A 21823-nucleotide genomic window follows, 5' to 3' on the forward strand; every position below is an offset into this window, starting at 1 on the left:
AAATTTATTTCTGCATGACATGGCCTTTAATGTTGTTTCTCTCTCTCTCTCTCTCTCTCTCTCTCTCTCTCTATATATATATATATATATATATATATATATATATTATTTTCGTTACAATCACTGAACAACACGAATGGGGGCATGTTCATAAACAAAATGTTCCCTAAACACTGGATTCAGACATGCCTTGGTGCCTTACTATCTAATTCTTCTGCCTACGAAGGCAGAATTGTTTAAGTCTTAGAAACAACCTTTGTTCTTGCTTTGTCCTCACATGATAGCCCAAGAAATTGATTCATACCATTGCATATCACAAACCAAGCCACAAGAGACCCCACAGGAGTAAGCGGGCATTCTTACAGGATAACAATCGTCAAAGCGGCTTCCCTACCTGTAGTTCCCCAGGTGGCGCTTTTCGTGCTCGTCCCTGGAGACCTGCTTTCGTACTTGGGCCAGTCTTTCTTTCTGAAAGCACAACACAAGTGAATAAGTGGTGAGAAGTAGGAAGAATGACAAAGACATAATGCCCTGTTTCTGCTGGTGCTATCCTGCAGTGTAATTTAGCCACCCAAAACCGAATAACAATGTCACTAAATGACTCGTTTCCCATATTACGAGGCACCTTAATGAAGTCTGAGAGTTAGCAGGCGCATATAACAGTCTCTCCTCTGCACTTGTTAATACAGGGGGCTTATTCATAATTCATATAGATTTAGCTCCCACTGTACCATTTTAATACATCAAAAACTATAATTGCGGAAAGGTCAGCTGGTCAATTTGAGTTGGCGCAGCAGGGTGTCTTCTATAATAGTCACTGATCTCTGTTAAATGCTGGTACAGGCATATTCGCTCAGCCCCCAATCCCCAAATCTCACTCCTCTATAGCATCTAGCTTTGCCCTTTGAAAATACCACCTACCTGCAGTCATCTCAACCTCATTCATCTCTTCATTTAATAAAAAAGTTGATCAAAAGACCAATCAAGAACTGGTGCACAAAGCTCCATAAGAACTTACTCTGAAAACATACTTTGTCTGTACGTCTGCATTTTGAAATATGAATACTTATAAGAATAGTTTACTTAAAAATGAAAATTCTGTCATTATTTACTCACCCTCAAGTTACTTCAAACCTGTATGAATTTCTCTCTTCTGCAGAACACAAAGGAAGATATTTTGAAGAGTGTCGGTAACTAGACAGTTGACTGTCCCCATTGACTTACCATGGAAGTCAATGGGATCCATCAACTGTTTGGTTACCGACATTCTTCAAAATATCTTCTTTTGTGTTCAGCAGAAGAAAGAAATTCATACAGGTTTGAAACAACTTGACGGTGAGTAAACAATGACAGAATTTTCATTTTGAAGTGAACTATTCCTTTAAATACCTTTTTTTAGTTTTGGAGGATGTGACAAATTAGACAAAACACAGGCTAGATTTCAACTTGCATTTTCCACACAAGCACAAAGACTCAAGTCTGGAGCCATGGCTTTGACTTAAACATGACCTAATAAAATGTTGCTCTCTAACAGCTGAATGGGTCATACCAGTTCCTCTCTCCTGCGCTCGAGTAGGTGACGTTGTTTCTCCCAGTCCGATGATCCGGCCGTCAGTTTCCGCGTGGATCCCTGTCCATACAGCCGTCGCTGGGCTTCCGCTTTCTGCTGGGCCAGATTCCGTCGTTTATCACTCGCTCTGGGTAAAAGCAATAAAAAACAGGAAATGCTCAAGTAATAGCACTCAAAGTAGCCTAAACTCCCAGCCGAAATCCTGACAGACTCTGAGACTCCATACATCACTCGACTTGACAGCATTCAGCACTTCAAGATTTCATCGCTCACTGGCCCTTCAAATTTGCTGTTGAAAGTGACCACTCAGGGTCAGTGGGCTCCTGAACCACAGGGGAACCCTCTCGTTTTATTGATACGACTTTCACACTCCTCGCTGAGTTATTGGATTTGTCCAGCCACTGCTGGGGAAATAACACAGGAGTTGCTTTGATATGTTACTGGGAAAAACTCTGGATCAGTTGGGACACAGTAAACATCTGTGGAGACTTCCAAGAAAATCACTGCGACAGAATGGTAGCAATGCATCCTTGAAATCTGATCCACTGCTGTATTGAGTTTGTCTGCTGTTGTTTCCTAGGACCATTGTTGGGCCACTCTGGTATATTTAGTACAAAGGGTGGACCTGGGATTTGAAGGCCAGGTCTACGGTAATCAATCACCGGATACCCCGCATACTGACATACAACTATACATGCACAGATGTACACAGGCAGTCAGTCACTCAAATTTTGAAAATAAGCACAAGCAAACATTCACAACTTTCATACAAACACACACACACACACACACCCACACACACACATAAACATAAATGAATATTTTAAGTTAAATACAATAAAATCGTAAAAAAAAAAACATTCTGATTCATCCTTCAGTTTGAAGAAAATGCATTACCTTTGGTATTTACAGTAAAGCACTTACAACTTAAGTCTATGGGGCCATCATACAGCATAATATTAAAAAAAAAAAACATTAAAATAAAAATACACAATTATTGTAAATATTTTAAAATGATAACTATAAAAATGATATGTCTGAGATGAGTGGGATAAAATAATTTGCTCACCTTGTTATATCCATTTCTTTTAACTTATTTCATAACCATTTAAATTCAGTAAACCTGATAATTCACATTATATCAATTCTGATGGCAAAAGATATCTTGTTCAAAATGAAGACAAAAAATATTGAGACATTTTGTGGTTATCAATCTTGAGTTGAGTTTGTCTTTAAACCTATATGAACTCCACACATCTACTAAATATCATCTTGATTTTAGTTGCATAAGGGTCACGGCAAAATGGCTGTTAGTTCTGTGAAAAAAGATAGATAGCCCTGAAAAAAGGTTGGCCTATCACCATTTGTTTGCAAATGCCACTTGTTTAAATATTTTGTTATGCAAAGCAGTGACTTTCAAATATTTTTAAGTATAGCTCAAGTCCAAATACTTTTTGGGGCCTTCACACTGCAACAGAACATACTGTAAATAACACAGGTGCTGCACGTAATGTGCTCACAATAAGCTAAAACTTTAAAGTTATCTTTTATTCTTACTGTATCTTAAATCAAACAGTAGCTATAACAAATGCATGAGGACACATCAAAGAGTTTCAGACAACTTTTTAGTTGAGGAATCAATATTTTTGAAAACAAAAAAGACTGTGGACGGCCGACAATTGAGAGTGAGTTTTCTGATTAACTCATTCGCTTCTCTTTCTAATGGGACTCTGGAGAGAGTAATGCTTCATACCTGATGTTGAGCAGTTTCAGGGCATTGAGTAAAGCCCCCTTCTTCACATCGTAATCAATCTTTTGATCAGTCCCAAAACTCGGAGCACGATTGATCTGTAGAGGGGAAAAAAAGAGAGAGAGAGATGTTATCTTCTTTCATATTGTTTTCTTCAATTTCAAAATCAAAACCTGAAGCAATCACCAACTTTTAAAGGGGACTGAGAAGCCACAGTAGAAACAGTCACTATTACCCATTAGTGAAATCAGAGGCATCAGCTCTCATTAAAAACAAGTTCTGTCTTAGTGTCCCAAGAACCGCAATTGGCACTGATGTTGAGAATATAGAGTGCCTCATGTACTACAGAAGTCAACATTTGAAGTGGATCAAAACCTTTCATCAAAGTTACGTCCCTTCCAATGACTTCTTAACTGCCAGATTACTGGACTCAAGAACCAGGTCAGTCTGATTTGTGAATGGTCATTGTACAAAAGCTCAAGAAATTCATTTGTTGAAAAGGTTAGAATCAAAAGAACAATTTTGGTCACAAATCAGGCATTGCTCAGCAAAAATATTAGATAGAATCTCCTTCATCCACGTCCATATTGGATCCAGCCTCTTTACCAGATCCTGTGAGAAGACATCCATTTTGTTTGGTATCAAAACTGTCTGCAGTTTTGTCTGATATTCAAAATCAGGTTTAAAAAAATGCATTTTGTCTGGTACCTTAAACTGAATAACTAAAAATCTTCAAGGAACACACAAATTGTTTATGATATTTTTATTTATCATTTAAAAAAAAAAAATGAAAGCGTCTCTGGGTATGAAACCCGGTTCCGAGTCCCCTACGAAAGAGACAACTTAATTGTCCGCTCATTGTAATGGCATGGAAAAGAGCATGGAAAACAAATCTTAACATTTGTATGCCTGGGAGAAAGAAAATCACATGGGTTTGGGACAACATGAGGGCGAGTAAATGATGACCTCTATGGAGTGAAGCGCTACATGCAGGTCATGTGATGTTCAAAGTTCAAACAATTGCAACTTTGATCTTGTTTGCTACTGAGCTTTCAAAGAACAGCCAGTGATTACTAGACAATTCACATAGCATTGCGTATGTGGTGTCATTAAATCAAAAGATGGAAGAAAGACTGCATGTCTCTTTCCATTGAGTTTGTGACAAAGGCATATCATGAACTGATGCTATCTGCTACTCTTCAGTGCTACAGACATTTCCTGGCTTGCTTGTTACATGACAAAACATCTGTTGTTGTTCTTTAAATATGATGTCTGATTGGGACAAATGTGATCAGCCAGGCAACAAACCAACCAGTCCATTATGCTGAACCTGTCAGCACTTGGGTTTGATCACTTCTTTTGTTTTCTTTTCTCTTGTTTGGTTTCTGTCTCTTCCACGTGAGACCACGCTCAGCTGATCGCAATCAGTGCGGCCACTCATTATCGCTCACCTGTTTCTCTTTGTCTCTTGATTTCTCTGCTATATATACTTTGTTTTCCTCTGTTCTCTGCCAGTGTGTTTTGTGATTTTGTTAGGTTTGGGATCCCTGTTGGTTTTGTTTTGTTTAGTTTAGTTTTTCTCTTCTGCCCAGTTGTGTTTCGGTTGCCTGTTTGCCCCCCGGAACTCTCCGGTCTTGGACAGCTCTCCTGGTTTTGACCATCTGACCTGGTTCTGGTTTTTGAGTCTGGATTCTCCTTCAGTACATCGCTTGCCTGCTTGGACTGTCTTGCTGTTCTATCAGCCTAATCTTGACCGTGAGCTTGGATTTCTCTATTTCTATCTGCCCCTTTGTTCGATCTCTCTGTTCGTCTTATTTGCTGATGGATTGATCTGGATTTCAACACCAGCCAATTTGAATTTCCCTCTACCAATTGCCCAGCGGCTTGCGTTGTTTGTGAGTTGCAATAAATCGATTTTTCTGCTTTTGGGTCCTTCCTTTCAGAGAACGTAACAGAACCACCAATGATGATGCAGATAGACTTCACCACTTGATCGGCACAATATTTTATCTTTGCACGAGGAATCTATTCAAGTGCTGACACTTCGTGGATGTCTGACAACTGACTGGGAAAGAAATCACCACTAAATGCAAATATATTGTTAGCCCTTTCATTCTGTCATTACCCAGGGTGATGAGCACGCATTTACATTTTATATGTATCAGATCAGCTTTGTATGGTTTGCTTTGGATGGAATAATGGCACGATCTAAACGCATGAAAAGCAAAGCTTTGCATTCTGCTTTACATATTTGTTTGAATTAAATCATTTATAACCATTCAGACTGATTTGAGCAGTTAATTAGAGATAATTGAGCAATAGAATGTCTTTCCGTGCATTAGTATAATCTGTCACATTCCTGCCAACACAAGCTAATTCATCAGATGCCAGAGTTATTTTCTCTGTGGAACTGGTGGGGAAAAAAACAGCACAGGAAATGAGACCAGCTCGTGATATCTGCACAATCGCAGTGATATATAGTAATATTCATTCATAACTTTTATGCACGGTGCTGCAGTATTTGTAATGTTGACCAGAAACTCAATCTTTTGCCGTTCTTATTGTTGCAAGGGACAGAAAAACAACTATAATTCAAGAAATACAAGTGAAATATGCTTACAATTTTTTTAATAAATAACGTGCCATATTTTAGCTAAAGAAACATACACTTCTGACCAAAAGTTTGATTTGTTTTTCAAGGAAGTCTCTTATGCTTAGCATGGCTTAATCTATTTGATCAAAAATACAGTAAAATGGAAATATTATTAGTTTAAATATAATTGCAGTTTTATATTAAAATATTTTAAAGATTTTCAATTTACAGCATTAATTTGAAGTAGAAATCTTTTGTAATATTATAAATGTCTTTACCATCATGTTTAATCAATCCTAATGCATCCTTGTAGTCCATGAGCCAGGGCCCCAAATTTGGTCCATCGGTATCAACGGGGGGGCAAATGCTATCATTGTTTTTTGGCAAGGTATACACCCCTAGTATTAGAAAAATCACGATAGCAGTGCAGCGGTGGTAGCGAAATCACTTTTTTGAGCTCATGAAGTTACTAACCCCCTAAAATAAATTCCGTTTTTGAAATCTGGTGTATATCTGGTTTAGGCTCATGCTAAGGATATTATCAATATTCTATAATATGGTGCTTGGTATCGTTGGAAAGGGGACCTTTTAGGCTTTCATTTAAGCCCAGTACTGAATCTGTCTGACAAACACAGAGGTCACAAGACTTCTTTAAACCAGAAATAAACCTTTTATCCCTGTGGCATGAAAGAACAACATGGACACAAAACTCAACAACTTCAATACTCAAGGCACTCTGATGACTCAGAAAATGTATAATATACCCATACTATTTATTTGTGAGAGCCTTAAATTAGACTTGTGCAGCCAGCACAAGTCTTCAAAATAGAATAGAGCCAATAGAATGGACAAATAGAATACCCTATTAGTCCAGGGCCAAATGGCCTATTTATTCATGTACAGTTGTAATAAAAAGTAATTGTTTCAATAGTGTAGTCAATGGTGTTGTAAACATAACACTTGTAAATGGTTTAACAAAATGTTTCTATCATGTATTTTGATATTCAGATATGATGTCAGAAAGTAGCTCGTGCACGGAATGTTGATGGATTTTGACAGTTTGACGAGGTTTTGTCAGTTTTGTGAAAAGATTGTTGGTTCAGTTGACTGGTTATAACAACACTACCAACTATGTCATCTTCAAACAACTTCCATTGAGTTCCAGGGGTATTAAATGTAAGTACAAAATACTTTTTCTCTTGTGCTTGTGAATTGGTGGGGAATAGTAGAAGTAGCTAATGTAAGCTTGGTGTTTTTCACACTTAGTATACTTCTTTTAAACTTAAAATAAGAAAGTATACTTTCAGTCTACTTTTTATGTACTTCTCAGAAATAGACTTAAAATTACACTTCAGTGTAGGCCTACTTGATTTATACTGAGAGAAAAGTCCAGGGCCCGTATTCATAAAGATTCTAAGAATCCTCTTAGAAAACTCTTAAAGGACAAGTTCGGTATTTTACACTTAAAGCCCTGTTTACAGATCGTTTCTGATGAAATAGAATGGTTAAGATTGAAATTTGGACACATGTTGCTGTCCCGAGAATTTTCGGTTTCTATGGTAGCACCCCCCCACCTCCACAATGGCTGCATAGGTGCACTATGCATCTTTTGCTGCAATTTTTGTTTAATGCGTTTTAGGAAGGATTGTTCCAGTGAACCTATGCAGCCATTGTGGAGGTGGGGGGGTGCTACCCCAGAAACCGAAAATTTAAAATTTTAAAATTTTAAACCGAGATCTTAACTGTTCTATTTCATCAGAAACGACCTGAAAACAGGGCTTTAAGTGTAAAATACCGAACTTGTCCTTTAATTTAGCTTAAAAACTTTTACATAAGAGTCTTAGCTTAAGAGCGATTCGGGGCCAATCTGAGAGCAACTCTGAGCAAGGAAAAGACAAAAACTTTCATCTTAGTGAGGAGGCGGGGCTGACCCCGTTGCTATGTATGACACAATCTTTTGAAGACTGTGATTGGCTGGTTGTCCAAGAAGGAAAAAAAGAGTGAAAAGTATAGGGTCTATTCTAAGCCTTCACTTTGAAATGACATGTGACTGTGTACATTACACACTGCTGCATTGTTGCATTTTCCCAGTTGCCAAATATCGTAATGTAGTGATTACTTTCATTTCTGGCGCTATGGCATTTCTGCACTGTGTCGGAGATGTTAGCGCGTCTCTAAGATCAGTCACAAACATGATCCCTGCACGATCTAATCTATAGCGTCTTATTAACTCACTGTCATCCATTGTCTGCAACACATTTTTTCTCCCTCTTCGTCTTTCTGCCATGTTCTCCTCTGCTAAAGAATCTCTTCAGCCTCTGAAAAGTCCTCGTCCGTACTCCTTACAATTTTGACCTTAAAACTTCTTTTAAGGGTTAAGATGCTTTCTGAATTACTTTTTTCTTTACTGGGATTTTTTCTTTAATTTTAAGAGTAAACGCCCACATTTCTAAGAATTTTCTTAGAATTTTGTCACTAGGAGCTACTCTTTGCATTAGATTATTTATGAATACGGGCCCAGGTATATTTGGCCTGTACTTGAACTCAATCTTTTGATCCAGATATACTTAAAAGAATAATTAAGAATTCAAAGTATACTTGTCTTGTAGTTGTGTTAACTCTTTTGATTGAGTAGTCAATTAAATATACTTTTTTTACATAGTTTTTCATATACAGTCTTATGAAACTTACATTGTTTGAAAATATTGATTAGAATATTGATATAAAACAGATATGTTTCTAATTCTGCATATCTGAATTTTTGTGTAGGCTAGTCCACTGGTAGTGTATAGCAATTTACTCTAATTCTACTTTTTTGTTTAAAATGTTGCCTTTCTTTATGAAACTTACTGACATTCAAGTGTTGATTAAAAAAGGATGCATGAAGCTAATAAAATGTTTTTAAAATTAAAGAACAGTTAAAGGTATTTTTCAAGTGCAAAAATAATATATAAATAGTAAACTATAAGTATAATGTTATGTTCACTTAAAGAAAACTTACAAGTATACTTGTAGTATAAACTACGAAACTAGTAGTTTACTGAGAGCACACATCAGTTTGTACTTTCATAAACTAAAAAATGTACTACTTGTATTAAAATAGTAAACTACTAGTATACTTATAAGTTCACTTGTAGTACAGATGCATTACAAATGAGAAAACTAGTTGTGTACTTAGTTTACTCTTACAAATACTAAAAATACTAAAAGTGGGCCAATTTAGTCCCAAGCAGTATTGAAATAGTACACACGTTTACTACAAGTACACATTATTAGTATACTTACAACATAAAGTATACTTAAAAAATATACTTGAAAATTACTTAAGTATACTTCATAAAATGAACATGAAGACATGCACTTTTATGATGGATAGATGCACTTATGATGGATAGATGCACTTTTATGATGGATAGATGCACATTTATGATGGACAGATGTACTTTTATGATGGACAGATGCACTTTTATAATGGATAGATGCACTGTTATGATGGATAGATGCCCTTTTTTGATGGATAGATGCTCTTTTATAATAGATAGATGCACTTTTATGATGGATAGATGCCCTTTTTTGACGGATAGATGCTCTTTTATAATGGATAGATGCACTTTTATGATGGACAGATGCTCTTTTATAATGGATAGATACACTTATGATGGATAGATGCACTTTTATAATGGATAGATGCACTTTTATAATGGATACATGCACTTTTATAATGGATAGATGGACTTTTATAATGATAGATGCACTTTTATAATGATAGATGGACTTTTATAATGGATAGATGCACTTTTATAATGGATAGATGGACTTTTATAATGGATAGATGGACTTTTATAATGGATAGATGGACTTTTATAATGGACAGATGCACTTTTATAATGGATAGATGCACTTTTATGATGGACAGATGGACTTTTATAATGGACAGATGCACTTTTATAATGGATAGATGGACTTTTATAATGGACAGATGCTCTTTTATAATGGATAGATGCACTTTTATGATGGATAGATGCCCTTTTTTGATGGATAGATGCTCTTTTATAATGGATAGATGCACTTTTATAATGGATACATGCCCTTTTATAATGGATAGATGGACTTTTATAATGGATAGATGCACTTTTATAATGATAGATGGACTTTTATAATGGATAGATGGACTTTTATAATGGACAGATGCACTTTTATAATGGATAGATCCACTTTTATGATGGACAGATGCACTTTTATGATGGACAGATGCTCTTTTATAATGGATAGATGCACTTTTATAATGGATAATGGATAGATGCACTTTTATAATGGATAGACAATAATAGATTTTTACAGCGATTGATTCCTGCCGGTTCCATAATGAGACTGGCGTGGCCAGAGACATTTTGGGCACTGCGGCATATTAAATATATTATAAATAGTTTTTCCGCGTTAGAAATACAATGTGTGGCGAGAGGGCGTGACAAAAGACCGAAATGAGTGACTGTCACGTGACACTTGAGAGCCCTGACTGCACTGTAGCAGTTACTGTTACACTGTTTAACCTGCAAGCTAGCTAGCCTGCTAGATAGCTAGCCTGCTAAAAACACCAAGCTTACATTAGCTACTTCTACTATTCCCCACCAATTCACAAGCACAAGAGAAAAAGTATTTTGTACTTACATTTAATACCCCTGGAACTCAATGGAAGTTGTTTGAAGATGACATAGTTGGTAGTGTTGTTATAACCAGTCAACTGAACCAACAATCTTTTCACAAAACTGACAAAACCTCGTCAAACTGTCAAAATCCATCAACATTCCGTGCACGAGCTACTTTCTGACATCATATCTGAATATCAAAATACATGATAGAAACATTTTGTTAAACCATTTACAAGTGTTATGTTTACAACACCATTGACTACACTATTGAAACAATTACTTTTTATTACAACTGTACATGAATAAATAGGCCATTTGGCCCTGGACTAATAGGGTATTCTATTTGTCCATTCTATTGGCTCTATTCTATTTTGAAGACTTGTGCTGGCTGCACAAGTCTAATTTAAGGCTCTCACAAATAAATAGTATGGGTATATTATACATTTTCTGAGTCATCAGAGTGCCTTGAGTATTGAAGTTGTTGAGTTTTGTGTCCATGTTGTTCTTTCATGCCACAGGGATAAAAGAAAGCATACAGTTTAGGCGGAAATTGTGAAAAAATGTGTGCTATTTCTGGTTTAAAGAAGTCTTGTGACCTCTGTGTTTGTCAGACAGATTCAGTACTGGGCTTAAATGAAAGCCTAAAAGGTCCCCTTTCCAATGATACCAAGCACCATATTATAGAATATTGATAATATCCTTAGCATGAGCCTAAACCAGATATACACCAGATTTCAAAAACGGAATTTATTTTAGGGGGTTAGTAACTTCATGAGCTCAAAAAAGTGATTTCGCTACCACCGCTGCACTGCTATCGTGATTTTTATAATACTAGGGGTGTATACCTTGCCAAAAAACAATGATAGCATTTGCCCCCCTGTTGATACCGATGGACCCCCCTGGCTCATGGACTATTGCTGAATAAAATTAATTCATTTAGAATGGTATAGTTTTATAATGGTTTCACACAAATAATATTAAGCAGCAAAAACTGTTTTCAGCATTGATAATAACATGGCGGGTCAGGCAAAAACTAGGAGAATCCTTTAATGCAGCCTTTTTATTATAAACACAAAATAATGAGGTTAATCCAAATAGTAGAAATCTCAGGAGCAAACAAGTGGCAGTAAAAAACAACACAAGATAAAGAAACGAACTAACCGAGGGATAAATATTTAAAGGATAATGAGAACTAAACTAGAAACCGGTGGAAGTAATCAATCAAAAAAAATTTGTAATTATGAAAACAAAATGAAACCATGACAACCAAAGAAACAGAAAAGAAACACATGATATACAAACTAACGCTGCGTACGAAATTGCATACTGTTTGAGTAGGTGCTACATTTTAATTTTAATTTACATGTACTTTGCGACCGTTAAAAAAATATGTTCTATATAGTATGAATATGGGTAGTATGAATGAAATTCGGACTAACTACATCCACCATGTTGTTACTGTCATGTGACCTACCAATGGCAGTTGAATGGCTTCACCACCTTTCACAAATCCTCTCCAGTGGCCTAATGGGATAGTAGAGTGTCTATCAAATGGTCACTTAAGAATCTCAGTGTAGTAAGTCAGTAGTAATTCATTCGGGTACTTTACCCCTACTGTTTTTTGAATACTATGTTTTCGTATATATTACTCTTTTGGCCTACTGTTTTTCAAATACTTAACATGCTTTAAACACTTCAAATACTTTTGGCCTACTGTTTTTCAAGAAAGGAAGAATTTGATTTTGTGACATTACCCCCCTTTCTCGTTAGGCACCTCCTGCCGCCACGAGAGGAACAACATAAGTGGAGGGAGGGTGGAGGAAATGGTGAGGAAGAGAACACTGTGGAGCCGGCGGCAGACGAGACCCTGGGGAGTGGAGTTAGAGTCCCTTGATCGACCCAAATAGGAGCCAAGAAGAGGATGACCCACGTGTAATGGAGCAAGGGCAGAGCCCGGGGTCTGCCCGACAGAGGTGAAGTTGGGCGTGGTGGAGACCCAGGCACAGTCCGAGGACCAGGAGACACTGTAGCACCAGGGGGCCAAGGCAGAGCCGAGGTAATGAGCAGCCTAGGTGGAGCCAGGGAGACGGAGGACTGAGGCAGAGCCGGTGTGAGTGAGAACTGAGGAGGAGCCGGAGGGAAGGAGGAGCCCGACAGAGCTGAAAGAATTGGAGGGACGAGGTGGAGCCAGGGAGACGGAGGACTGAGGCAGAGCCGGTTTGAGTGAGGACTGTGGCAGAGCCGGTGTGAGTGTGGACTGAGGAGGAGCCAGAGGGAAGGAGGAGCCCGACAGAGCCAAAAGGGTTGGAGGGACGAGGTGGAGCCAGGGAGACAGAGGACTGAGGCAGAGCCGGTTTGAGTGAGGACTGAGGAGGAGCCAGAGGGAGAGAGGTGCCCGACAGAGCCAAAAGGGTTGGAGGGACGAGGTGGAGCCAGGGTGACGGAGGACTGAGGCAGAGCCGGTGTGAGTGAGGACTGAGGAGGAGGCGGAGGGAAGGAGTAGCCCGACATAGCTGAAAGGGAAGGAGTAGCCCGACAGAGCTGAAAGGGATGGAGGGACGAGGTCGAGGTGGACCCATAGTCCCAGAAGTCTGTGTCAGAGGCAGAGCGACGGAGGGACGAGTCAGCCCAGTAGAGCCAAAACAATGACAGTCCCAGGTAGAGCTGAGGGAGCGAAGAGCCAAGGTGCAGCCAATTGGTCGATGGGCCGAGGTGGAGTCACGGGCTCAGAGGCCCGAGGCAGAGCCAGGGAATCCTCACACCAAGGTGGAGCTGGAGACCGAGAAGCACAAGGCTGATCCGAGAAGTTGAGTGGAGCCACTGAAAGAGGAACCAGGGCTGAAGGGAGGCAGCGATATACAAAGTAAGAGTCCATCAAAACCAAAACTGAATGTGACATAATAACTGAGCACAGATAATAACTGAGAGCCAAATCAGTATATTAGATTGATTTCTTAAGACTGGAGTATTGGCTGCTGAAAATTCAGCTGTGCAATCACATGAATGGATTACATTTGAAAACATAATAAAATAGAAAAGTTATTTTAAATTGTAATAATATTTTAGAATATCACAGTTTTTACTGTATACCAGGGTTCACCAATCTCGGTCCTGGAGGGCCGCGGTCCTGCAGAGTTTAGCTCCAACCAGCTCCAACACACCTGTTTGAAAGTTTCTAGTATGCCTAGTGAGACCTTGATTAGCTGGTTCAGGTGTGTTTAATTGGGGTTGGAGCTAAACTCTGCAGGACATCAGCCCTGCAGGACCGAGATTGGTGAACCAAATAAATCAAATAAATAAATGATCAAATAAACAAATTGATCAAATAAATGCAGCCTTGTTCAGAGACTTCTTTCAAAAATATTATAAAATCTTTTGATGGGTAATGTATATATGTACCAAAACTAACTATGCCATTAATAGACTTAAAGCAAAAAAGACTAGAAAACAATATCATATTTAATACAAGAAGTCATAGTGTTATTGATGATTAATAAAACATAATAATCATCTGTATCTCAAATAAAACATACAGCCAAGGAATAATATTATTACTTATAATAATAGGACCGAGTTTGAGAAACCCTGGTCTATATGACATCAATCTTTCATTTGAAAGTCACGTGTCTAGTATCTGTAAAGCCGCATTTTCCCATCTTAAAAATATATCTAAATTACGTCATATGCTCTCATTGACAAATGCGTAACAATTAGTTAATGCGTTCATGACATCAAGGCTAGATTATTGTAATGCTATTATGGGTGGTTGCCCTGCATGCTTAATAAATAAACTACAACTGGTCCAAAACACAGCAGCAACAGTTCTTACCAGAACCAGGAAGTATGACCATTTTAGCACTGGCTCCCTATTAAACATTGTATACGTTTGAAAATATTTCTGATTACTTACAAAGCACTAAATGGTTTAGCTCCGCAGTACTTGAGCGAGCTCTTAACGCATTATAGTCCTTCATGTCTATTGCGATCTCAAAATTCCGGCCAGTTGATAATACCTAGAATATCAAAATCGACTGCTGACGGTAGATCCTTTTCCTATTTAGGACCAAAACTTTGGAACAGTCTTCCTAACATTGTTCTGGAAGCACACTCTGTCAGTTCAAATCTAGACTAAAAACACATCTCTTTGACCTAGCATACACATAACACATTATAGACTTCTATAATTCAATGTTAGGCTGCATAGATTAGGTCAGCCGGAACCAGGAACACTTTTACTTGTTACATCATAAGAAGAATGGCGTCAATGCTAATATTAGTCTCTCTGTTAATCCCAAGGTTTACCACAGTCTGCTGGATCCAGGCCGTATCCAGATCTGATGAAGGACCTGCGTCTGGATACGACGACAACACAGTCCTGAAGTGCCAACTAGTCTCTCCCCTGTGAAGGTTTCCTTCCCTTCCTTTACCTCTGTACAGATAAAACGTTGTCGGGATAATTCCGGTTCACGTGGCTACGCGGAAGCGATAAAAATTGTATTATAAATTTTAAGGCCAGACAAGTCGTTTGTTGAGGGTTGGTTTGTAAAGAAAGACTACACACCACACGCCTGCACACATACAGTATATATTCAAACACGCATACCTATAGACTAAACACATAATACACATGTGCACGCCATCAGCATTCTCACAGGTTCGCATTTTTAAAGTTTGCGCAGACAGAACTTAAGGTTTTTCTGTTAAAACAATGTCGTGCCCCTAAGTTAACAACTAATGACCGTTGTGACAGAAGTGAATCAATCAAAAATAACTTTAGCTGGACAATCACTTTATTCTAGAGCTGCTGTAAAGCCAAAACAATCTCTGTTACTGTAATTTCAAATTATCACTGTAAAGCTGCTTTGAAACAATCTATATTGTTAAAAGCGCTATATAAATGAAGGTGACTTGACTTGACTTGACTATGATTCAAATTTGTTTGAACATTCGCCGGTTCCCGTCTCATTCTTCCCTGAACACAAACCTCTCAACAAATATGTTTAAATTAAATATATTGATTATCTGATAAGTCGTCAAGACATTTATGAAATAATGTTCATTATGCATTATATTATGAATTTTCAACCTTTTTGTTAACAGCTCACAACATTTTTCCACATAACAAAATCCTTTCTTTATACAATGCTCTTTTGATAGGATATTCATACCTTTTGTGAAAGGAATATGTTTGGAGCGATATGAGGATGAGTAAAGGGCAGCAGGATTTTTTGAAGCACAATTTCTAACGCCATTTATCAGCAGGTAAGAATCCTGGAGGGTTTTCTTCACCTAAGATAATAATATGCTCTTTTGTATTCCATCCATGACAAATAACAGCAAAAGCATTCGCTCACTGTTGCCAGCTCCGATATGGCAAACAAATTGTTTTGAGTACAGCTTTGCACATTACAGTGTCTAAGACACATGGCATAAGTGCTTCAGCATCAGCACGGACAAACGGTTTAAGAAAGATGGAAGCAACAGAGAGAGATGACAGCACACACAGCCACCCCTTGCTGGGCTCTTAATAGAGCTGCCCCGCTCGGATGTTAATCTCCCTCAGAAAGGTGATCGCTTAGGAGAGGACCGTAAGATAATATTTACATCACAACTGAGCGTCAGAGGGGGGTTTGGTGAGAGGGTGGACTAAATCAATGAATTTACTGTATCAGCCGTAACCTTAGCAGCAGTAACTGTAGCAGCAGAAGCTGATCCGGCTCACGCTTTCTTAGCTCTCCGAGCTGGGCCACGTCACCTCTCGCTGAGTAGATGCCCCGCAGATGGCCCATTTCACAAAGCAACAAAGACACCTCATCAAGATCTGCCACGCAGGAGTCCTGCAGATTTAGGATGTCAGCCATTTTTTTTATTAATAATTCAACACCTTTTGACAAAAATCGTTCTGACGCAAGTTACAGTATGTTACAAAAGCTCCTTTTGACACCATCAAAAGATATCGCTGATATTTAATTTAAACACCTTCATTGTGTTTTACTTAGACTTGGTATGGGGTCAAACTGTAGGAAATCCAGCTGTTCTGAGATTAATGTATCTCTGTAAAGACCCCATTCAATCAAAAGTGTGACTGTTAGCTCTGAAGTTCTCCATATGCTAGTGCACACTTAAAAGTTGACCAAAAGTCAAACTATAGCAGATAGACACATTTTAAATCTACAAGCTTTCCCTTCTTGAAAAATAATAATAATAATAATACTGATGATCTAATAAGAATGCTTGTCTAATGACACACTCAAAAATAAAAATATATCTCCTGTCAATAGTGCTTCCTCAAAAACATTTGATGAAAAAATAATCCATATTACAAAAATAAAACAATGTCCAAAAATAGTGTCCCAAAAAACAGTGTCCAACAGCGACACCAGCAGGTACATTTATAGCGGGATGCCGTATTTCTCTTGCCTCCCCTGAGCCCATTTGACTTTTAACAGACCCCGTAAAGCGTGTGGTTGGTTTGGTGGGGGGTAATTGAGAATGAATGGGGGAAAGTCACGTGAAAGGAGGCAATGTCTCATTCACGCTATGATGTGATTGGCTATGATTAGTTCACAAGATAAATCCCGCCTCTTGTTAATCGTGATTGTTCCATGTTCGCGAATCAGCCTGAATGAGCAAAATTATGCCGTTAATGGGAAGACTAATTACAAAGTAAATAAACAGCTCAGATATCACCACCTTATGTCAAATCAAAATCAAACTTGAAATGGCCTGAAAAAATGATGACTGTGTGTTTTTTAGTGAACAATCAAAATGAGCAAATTAAAGATACATCTTTGTGTCTGTGACCAGTGTTTGCGGAGCATGATGACTGATGATCCAAAAATAGAGTATTAAAAAGAACAGCTGAACATCAGTTAATAAAATAAAATATATGGTTTATCACTGAACATTCTAAATCAGCGGGGCACACAAATCTCAGGGGCACAGAAATAAAAATCCCATATAGGGGACCGTACTGCTCAAAAGGTTATATTGTTTTTATTATTTTGGAATTAATGTAAAAATGCTTAAAACACTAACTTGATGTGATTTACTTGATTTAATTATGTAATGTAAAAATACAAAATAGATTTGTATTTGGTTTCTTTCTTTCTTTCTTTTTTTATTTTTTTATTTTTTTTTGATGTAATTTAAAGTAATGTGGCAGCATTAAGTGTAACTGGGACATGAATTTACATTTGATTTATTTAAAATAAACACCTGTGAGGACTTTGCCTCCTCATTTCAGGATGCAATGCTATTGGTCAGGCATAGTCCCATAAACACTGTATAAGCCAACACTGCTGTGTTGGGCTGTTTACACTTTTAAGAGATACTGGATGGCATACTTACAGTTGCCTCTTTTACATCAGTTTTCTATTTTATTAACAGAGAAAAAAAAAATGGCACGCATCATCTTTAAAACACAATACACATGTCCTCAAGTGTCACAGATTTTGCGATTACATTCAAAGGTTTGTTGAAGTTAAATAAATTTAAAAAAAATTACTCAGATTCTAAAAGTAACTTTCCTCAAAGTTTTGGTATATTCATGCCCTGACAGTAATCCAAGAAACCACAGAGAGTGGATTATCATTTCACTGTGCAATCATTTCAGTGCATACTATTAATTTAAATTAAGTTTACTTAGATTTTAAATATTTGCCTTCGTATTGTATATTACATTCTTAAACACATCTAAACTTCATTATTTTTTTATATATATATATATATATATATATATATATATATATATATATATATATATTAGAAAATAAACAGTACATTTATGAATGGTGCACTATAAATCTCTGGGATAGAACTGGAAATTTTGATAATAGTTATAAATAACAATATGATATTTGAAATGATGCAAAGCATACAATGAATTACTATGCAGCAGTACCGAATGTGCCATCCCATGCATGCAGGATAAACAACATCAGGATAAACAAAAACAACCCTTGCTCAAATTCTCTGCGTGCTGTACATGCAGGAATTCTGATCTGAGTTCTGCTAATGGAGCAGCTGCAGAGAGACGTGCGGATCACATTTCACATCCTTATCAATCACTGTTTTGTTCTTTTGTCACATTTGGAGAGGCTGCTTCCAACAGCGAAACCCAGTCAGTGTTTCGGTGCGTGTTCAGGGCCAGCCACTGACCTGATCCCCTTTCAGAAATTCCCAAACACACACTGACTGTCATACAAAACAAACACTCAAGTGAAAGAAAGATTGAATTTATAAAGGATACTACTTCATTTAAAAAGTATTTACATTAAAAAAGCTAAGTAGTTTAGCTTTCCCTTATATAGACTGATGAATAGATCACTGGAATATTTTTTTTTGTTTTAATAAATTTGAAAAGAGCAGAACTCCAGAGCAACACTGCCACCTAGAGTTTCCACTCACTGAACCACTTTTATGACTTAATTAAAGGCATACAAATTAAATAGAGAAATGTGATGGCTAATTATTGCAAGGAAAATCAAATTAACCCTACAGCGAATGTGCTGGATATGTGTGGATACATATATGGCAAAAGCAGACATCTCATAACACATGTCTTGCATAATTTATGATCATCCAGTGAGAAATCTTAAGAACGATGGCAGTTGTAAAATTCTGTTTTATGCATGAATTCCTAATGCGTAAAACCAAATTCGTAGTGCTTAAAAAATGAAAGCATCTGGTGAAATTTAAAAATATTTTTAAACCACCAAATAAACCAAGTGTTTTTAAGGTTCTTCTTAAATTTTTTATGTTCTTAAAAAAAAAAAAAAACTCTGCTATCCTCAAAATGGCCTGACCAGCATAGCTAAAGTTTTTGTTTTTTTATGGAACACAAAATTGAAATAATTCATAGTATCCACCACTGTCCATCTCTAAAAAGTATATACAGTATTTTTTTAAAGCATCCATAATGTAGAGAATTTAAAGTCTGTGTTTCTCATACAAAGCTATCGCAAAACAGGAAACTCCTTACAGTTCTATGATAAGAGCTGTGTGACAGTTCTATTAAAAAATTCCACTTTTGTGTTCCAATAAAATAACAGTTTACCACCTTTTTACCACTATTGGATTATGGAGATCTGCTTTATATGAATGCCCCAGTAGGCTACATTATTTAAAAAATAAAAAAAAATTATACAGTCTATTATATTATTATCTATTATACAGCGCTTTACATTTCAATACTGGTTATGGTTATCAAGCACATCATTGCACTTTATATGATAAAGCTGAGTTGCCATCTTTGTATACTTGAAGATGTTTTAACTGGTATTGTTTTATTTATAAGTCTATTTGTGGTCTAATTCCATCTTATTTGTAAAACAAATGTTTGCTACAATCTCCATTCTAATGATTTGTTATATCTTAAGGTTCCTCAGGTTCAAACAGAGCTAGGAAAAAAAGGCTTTAAATATAATATTAAATGTAATATAAATATAATCTGCTTGGAATAATTTACAAAACATCTTAAAGCTGACTGTGCTTCCATCACTAAATGAGTTTAAGTTACTTTTAACTGATTATGTGTTTTATCCTTTGGTAAATTGCTGTTGTGATCCTTGATTGTGTTTTTGATGTGTATTTGTATGTCTATGTTATTGTAGCTGCTATCTTGGACAGGTTACTCATGTAAAAGAGATTTTAATCTCAATGAGTTTTTTAACCTGGTAAAAAAATAAATAAAGAATGAACAGCATATGGGTCTGGAATATCCTGTACATTATTATCGCATGACTTAAAAAAACACTTTTAAGTCATGTTAAGAAAAGTAGTAAGAGGAGCATATAAAATGTGTGCTTTGGACCATCTAGGGTGTGCGGATGAGCTCTTAAAGCTCTACTTGACCTGCGCTTGGCAAACACTTGACAAGCACTTCCTGTCCCCGGATGCTTGCTGCTTCTCTAATGATTGTCAGAAAACCAACAGCGTCAAGTACACAACCTTCACGAGAGCCAAACACAAAATAAAGTCAGTTTGTTTTATTTATTTTTTTGTTCCTACTCTGTCCTTATTGCAGATACAGTCTCTGCACATTGAACCCACCCGGAATCAGAGAGATAGAACAGAAAATTGGTCAAGATCACTGCTAGTGCATTTGTGTTAAAGGGATACTTCAGGATTTAGCATTAAGCTTTGTATTAGTAGAAAACCTGTAGTATTTTCGAATTACCATGCTTTCCACCCTCATATCCCCCTGAGAGGAGAGATTTATGTATTTTTTGTCTGGAAAAAATCCTCCGATGACGCAAAAATCGTCATTTTGCGTCATCTGAGGATTTTCTGGCCAGAGGCTAAAGCCTACAGCCAGTAGATGGCGTTGTTCCGCATGTTTTCAGCCCGCCCATAGGAGGGTGGGATCTCACTCACAGAATGTACACACAGTCAGCCGTCTTTCTTTGGAAGCTAAGCTAGCAGGCTCTTGTTCTGTGGAGAAAGCTGAATTGTAGGAGAAAGCTGAGTAAGTGTGGGTAACCATCCTCCTTTTCCCAGACATGTCCGGCGGGCGAGGATCGTTCAAAATGTCCGGGATTCGGCGTTTGCTTTCTGCGGTCGCCATTCATTGTTTACATGCACACCTCATGTTTCAATCTAACTGAATTCATTCCGATCGGTGAATCTGAATGTAGTGTTTACATGAACGCTAAACAAGTGATGGTTGATGTGCGTTTTAAACATTGCTATGAAAATTCCCGCACCTCCGTTGCGAGACCGGCGCGTCTCAGTAATGACGCCACCGGCCTCGCGCCGTTCTCCCGCGACCGTCAGCCTCGTCCTGCTCACCACAGTAAACATAATGAATGGCGACTGTAGAACGCAAAAGCCGAATCCCGGACATTTTGGGCGATACCGAAATCCCAGGCAGACTCGTCACAGAGACTCACTGGTAGCCTAGACTTGTTTTCAACTGCGCTGTCTTACCGGTAGGCGTGGCCTCCTAGGGCAGCGAATTAAGTGCATTCTGGGAGTTGTTGTCTTTCATCCACATAAGCCAAAAATACATTTTCTGGCTTTTCTCAGTCTAGAAAGCTCCAAATTAAAAAATGTCTTCACATTTCTTCTACATAAATGACCTATTTTAAATACACATTCATCTTCCCAGAGGTGAAGAATCCCTTTAATGAAAATGGACACATATCTCTGTGTGTGTGTGTGTGTGTGTGTGCGTATGTGTGCGTATGTGTGCGTGCGTGCATGCGTGCGTGTGTGTGTGTGTGTGTGGTCCTGGTATACCCAACATTATGGGGACAAAT

At 37.6% G+C, this 21823-nt stretch overlaps 1 protein-coding gene across 2 annotated transcripts in view; it reads right to left on the reverse strand.

Moving 5' to 3' along the window:
* Positions 1–21823, reverse strand: part of ttll7 (tubulin tyrosine ligase-like family, member 7) — a 177777-nt gene that overhangs the window by 59225 nt on the left and 96729 nt on the right. For both annotated transcript variants that reach the window (XM_079857474.1, XM_079857473.1), the window contains exons 9-11: positions 3324–3418; positions 1550–1697; positions 395–468 (exon numbers count right to left, since the gene is read on the reverse strand). In XM_079857474.1, coding sequence (XP_079713600.1) covers positions 395–468; positions 1550–1697; positions 3324–3418 — 317 coding nt within the window. The remainder of the gene's footprint in view (positions 1–394; positions 469–1549; positions 1698–3323; positions 3419–21823) is intronic.

The sequence above is a fragment of the Squalius cephalus genome, assembly GCF_949319135.1.
Source record: "Squalius cephalus genome assembly, chromosome: 22".
In the NCBI taxonomy this organism is placed as follows: Eukaryota; Metazoa; Chordata; class Actinopteri; order Cypriniformes; family Leuciscidae; genus Squalius; species Squalius cephalus.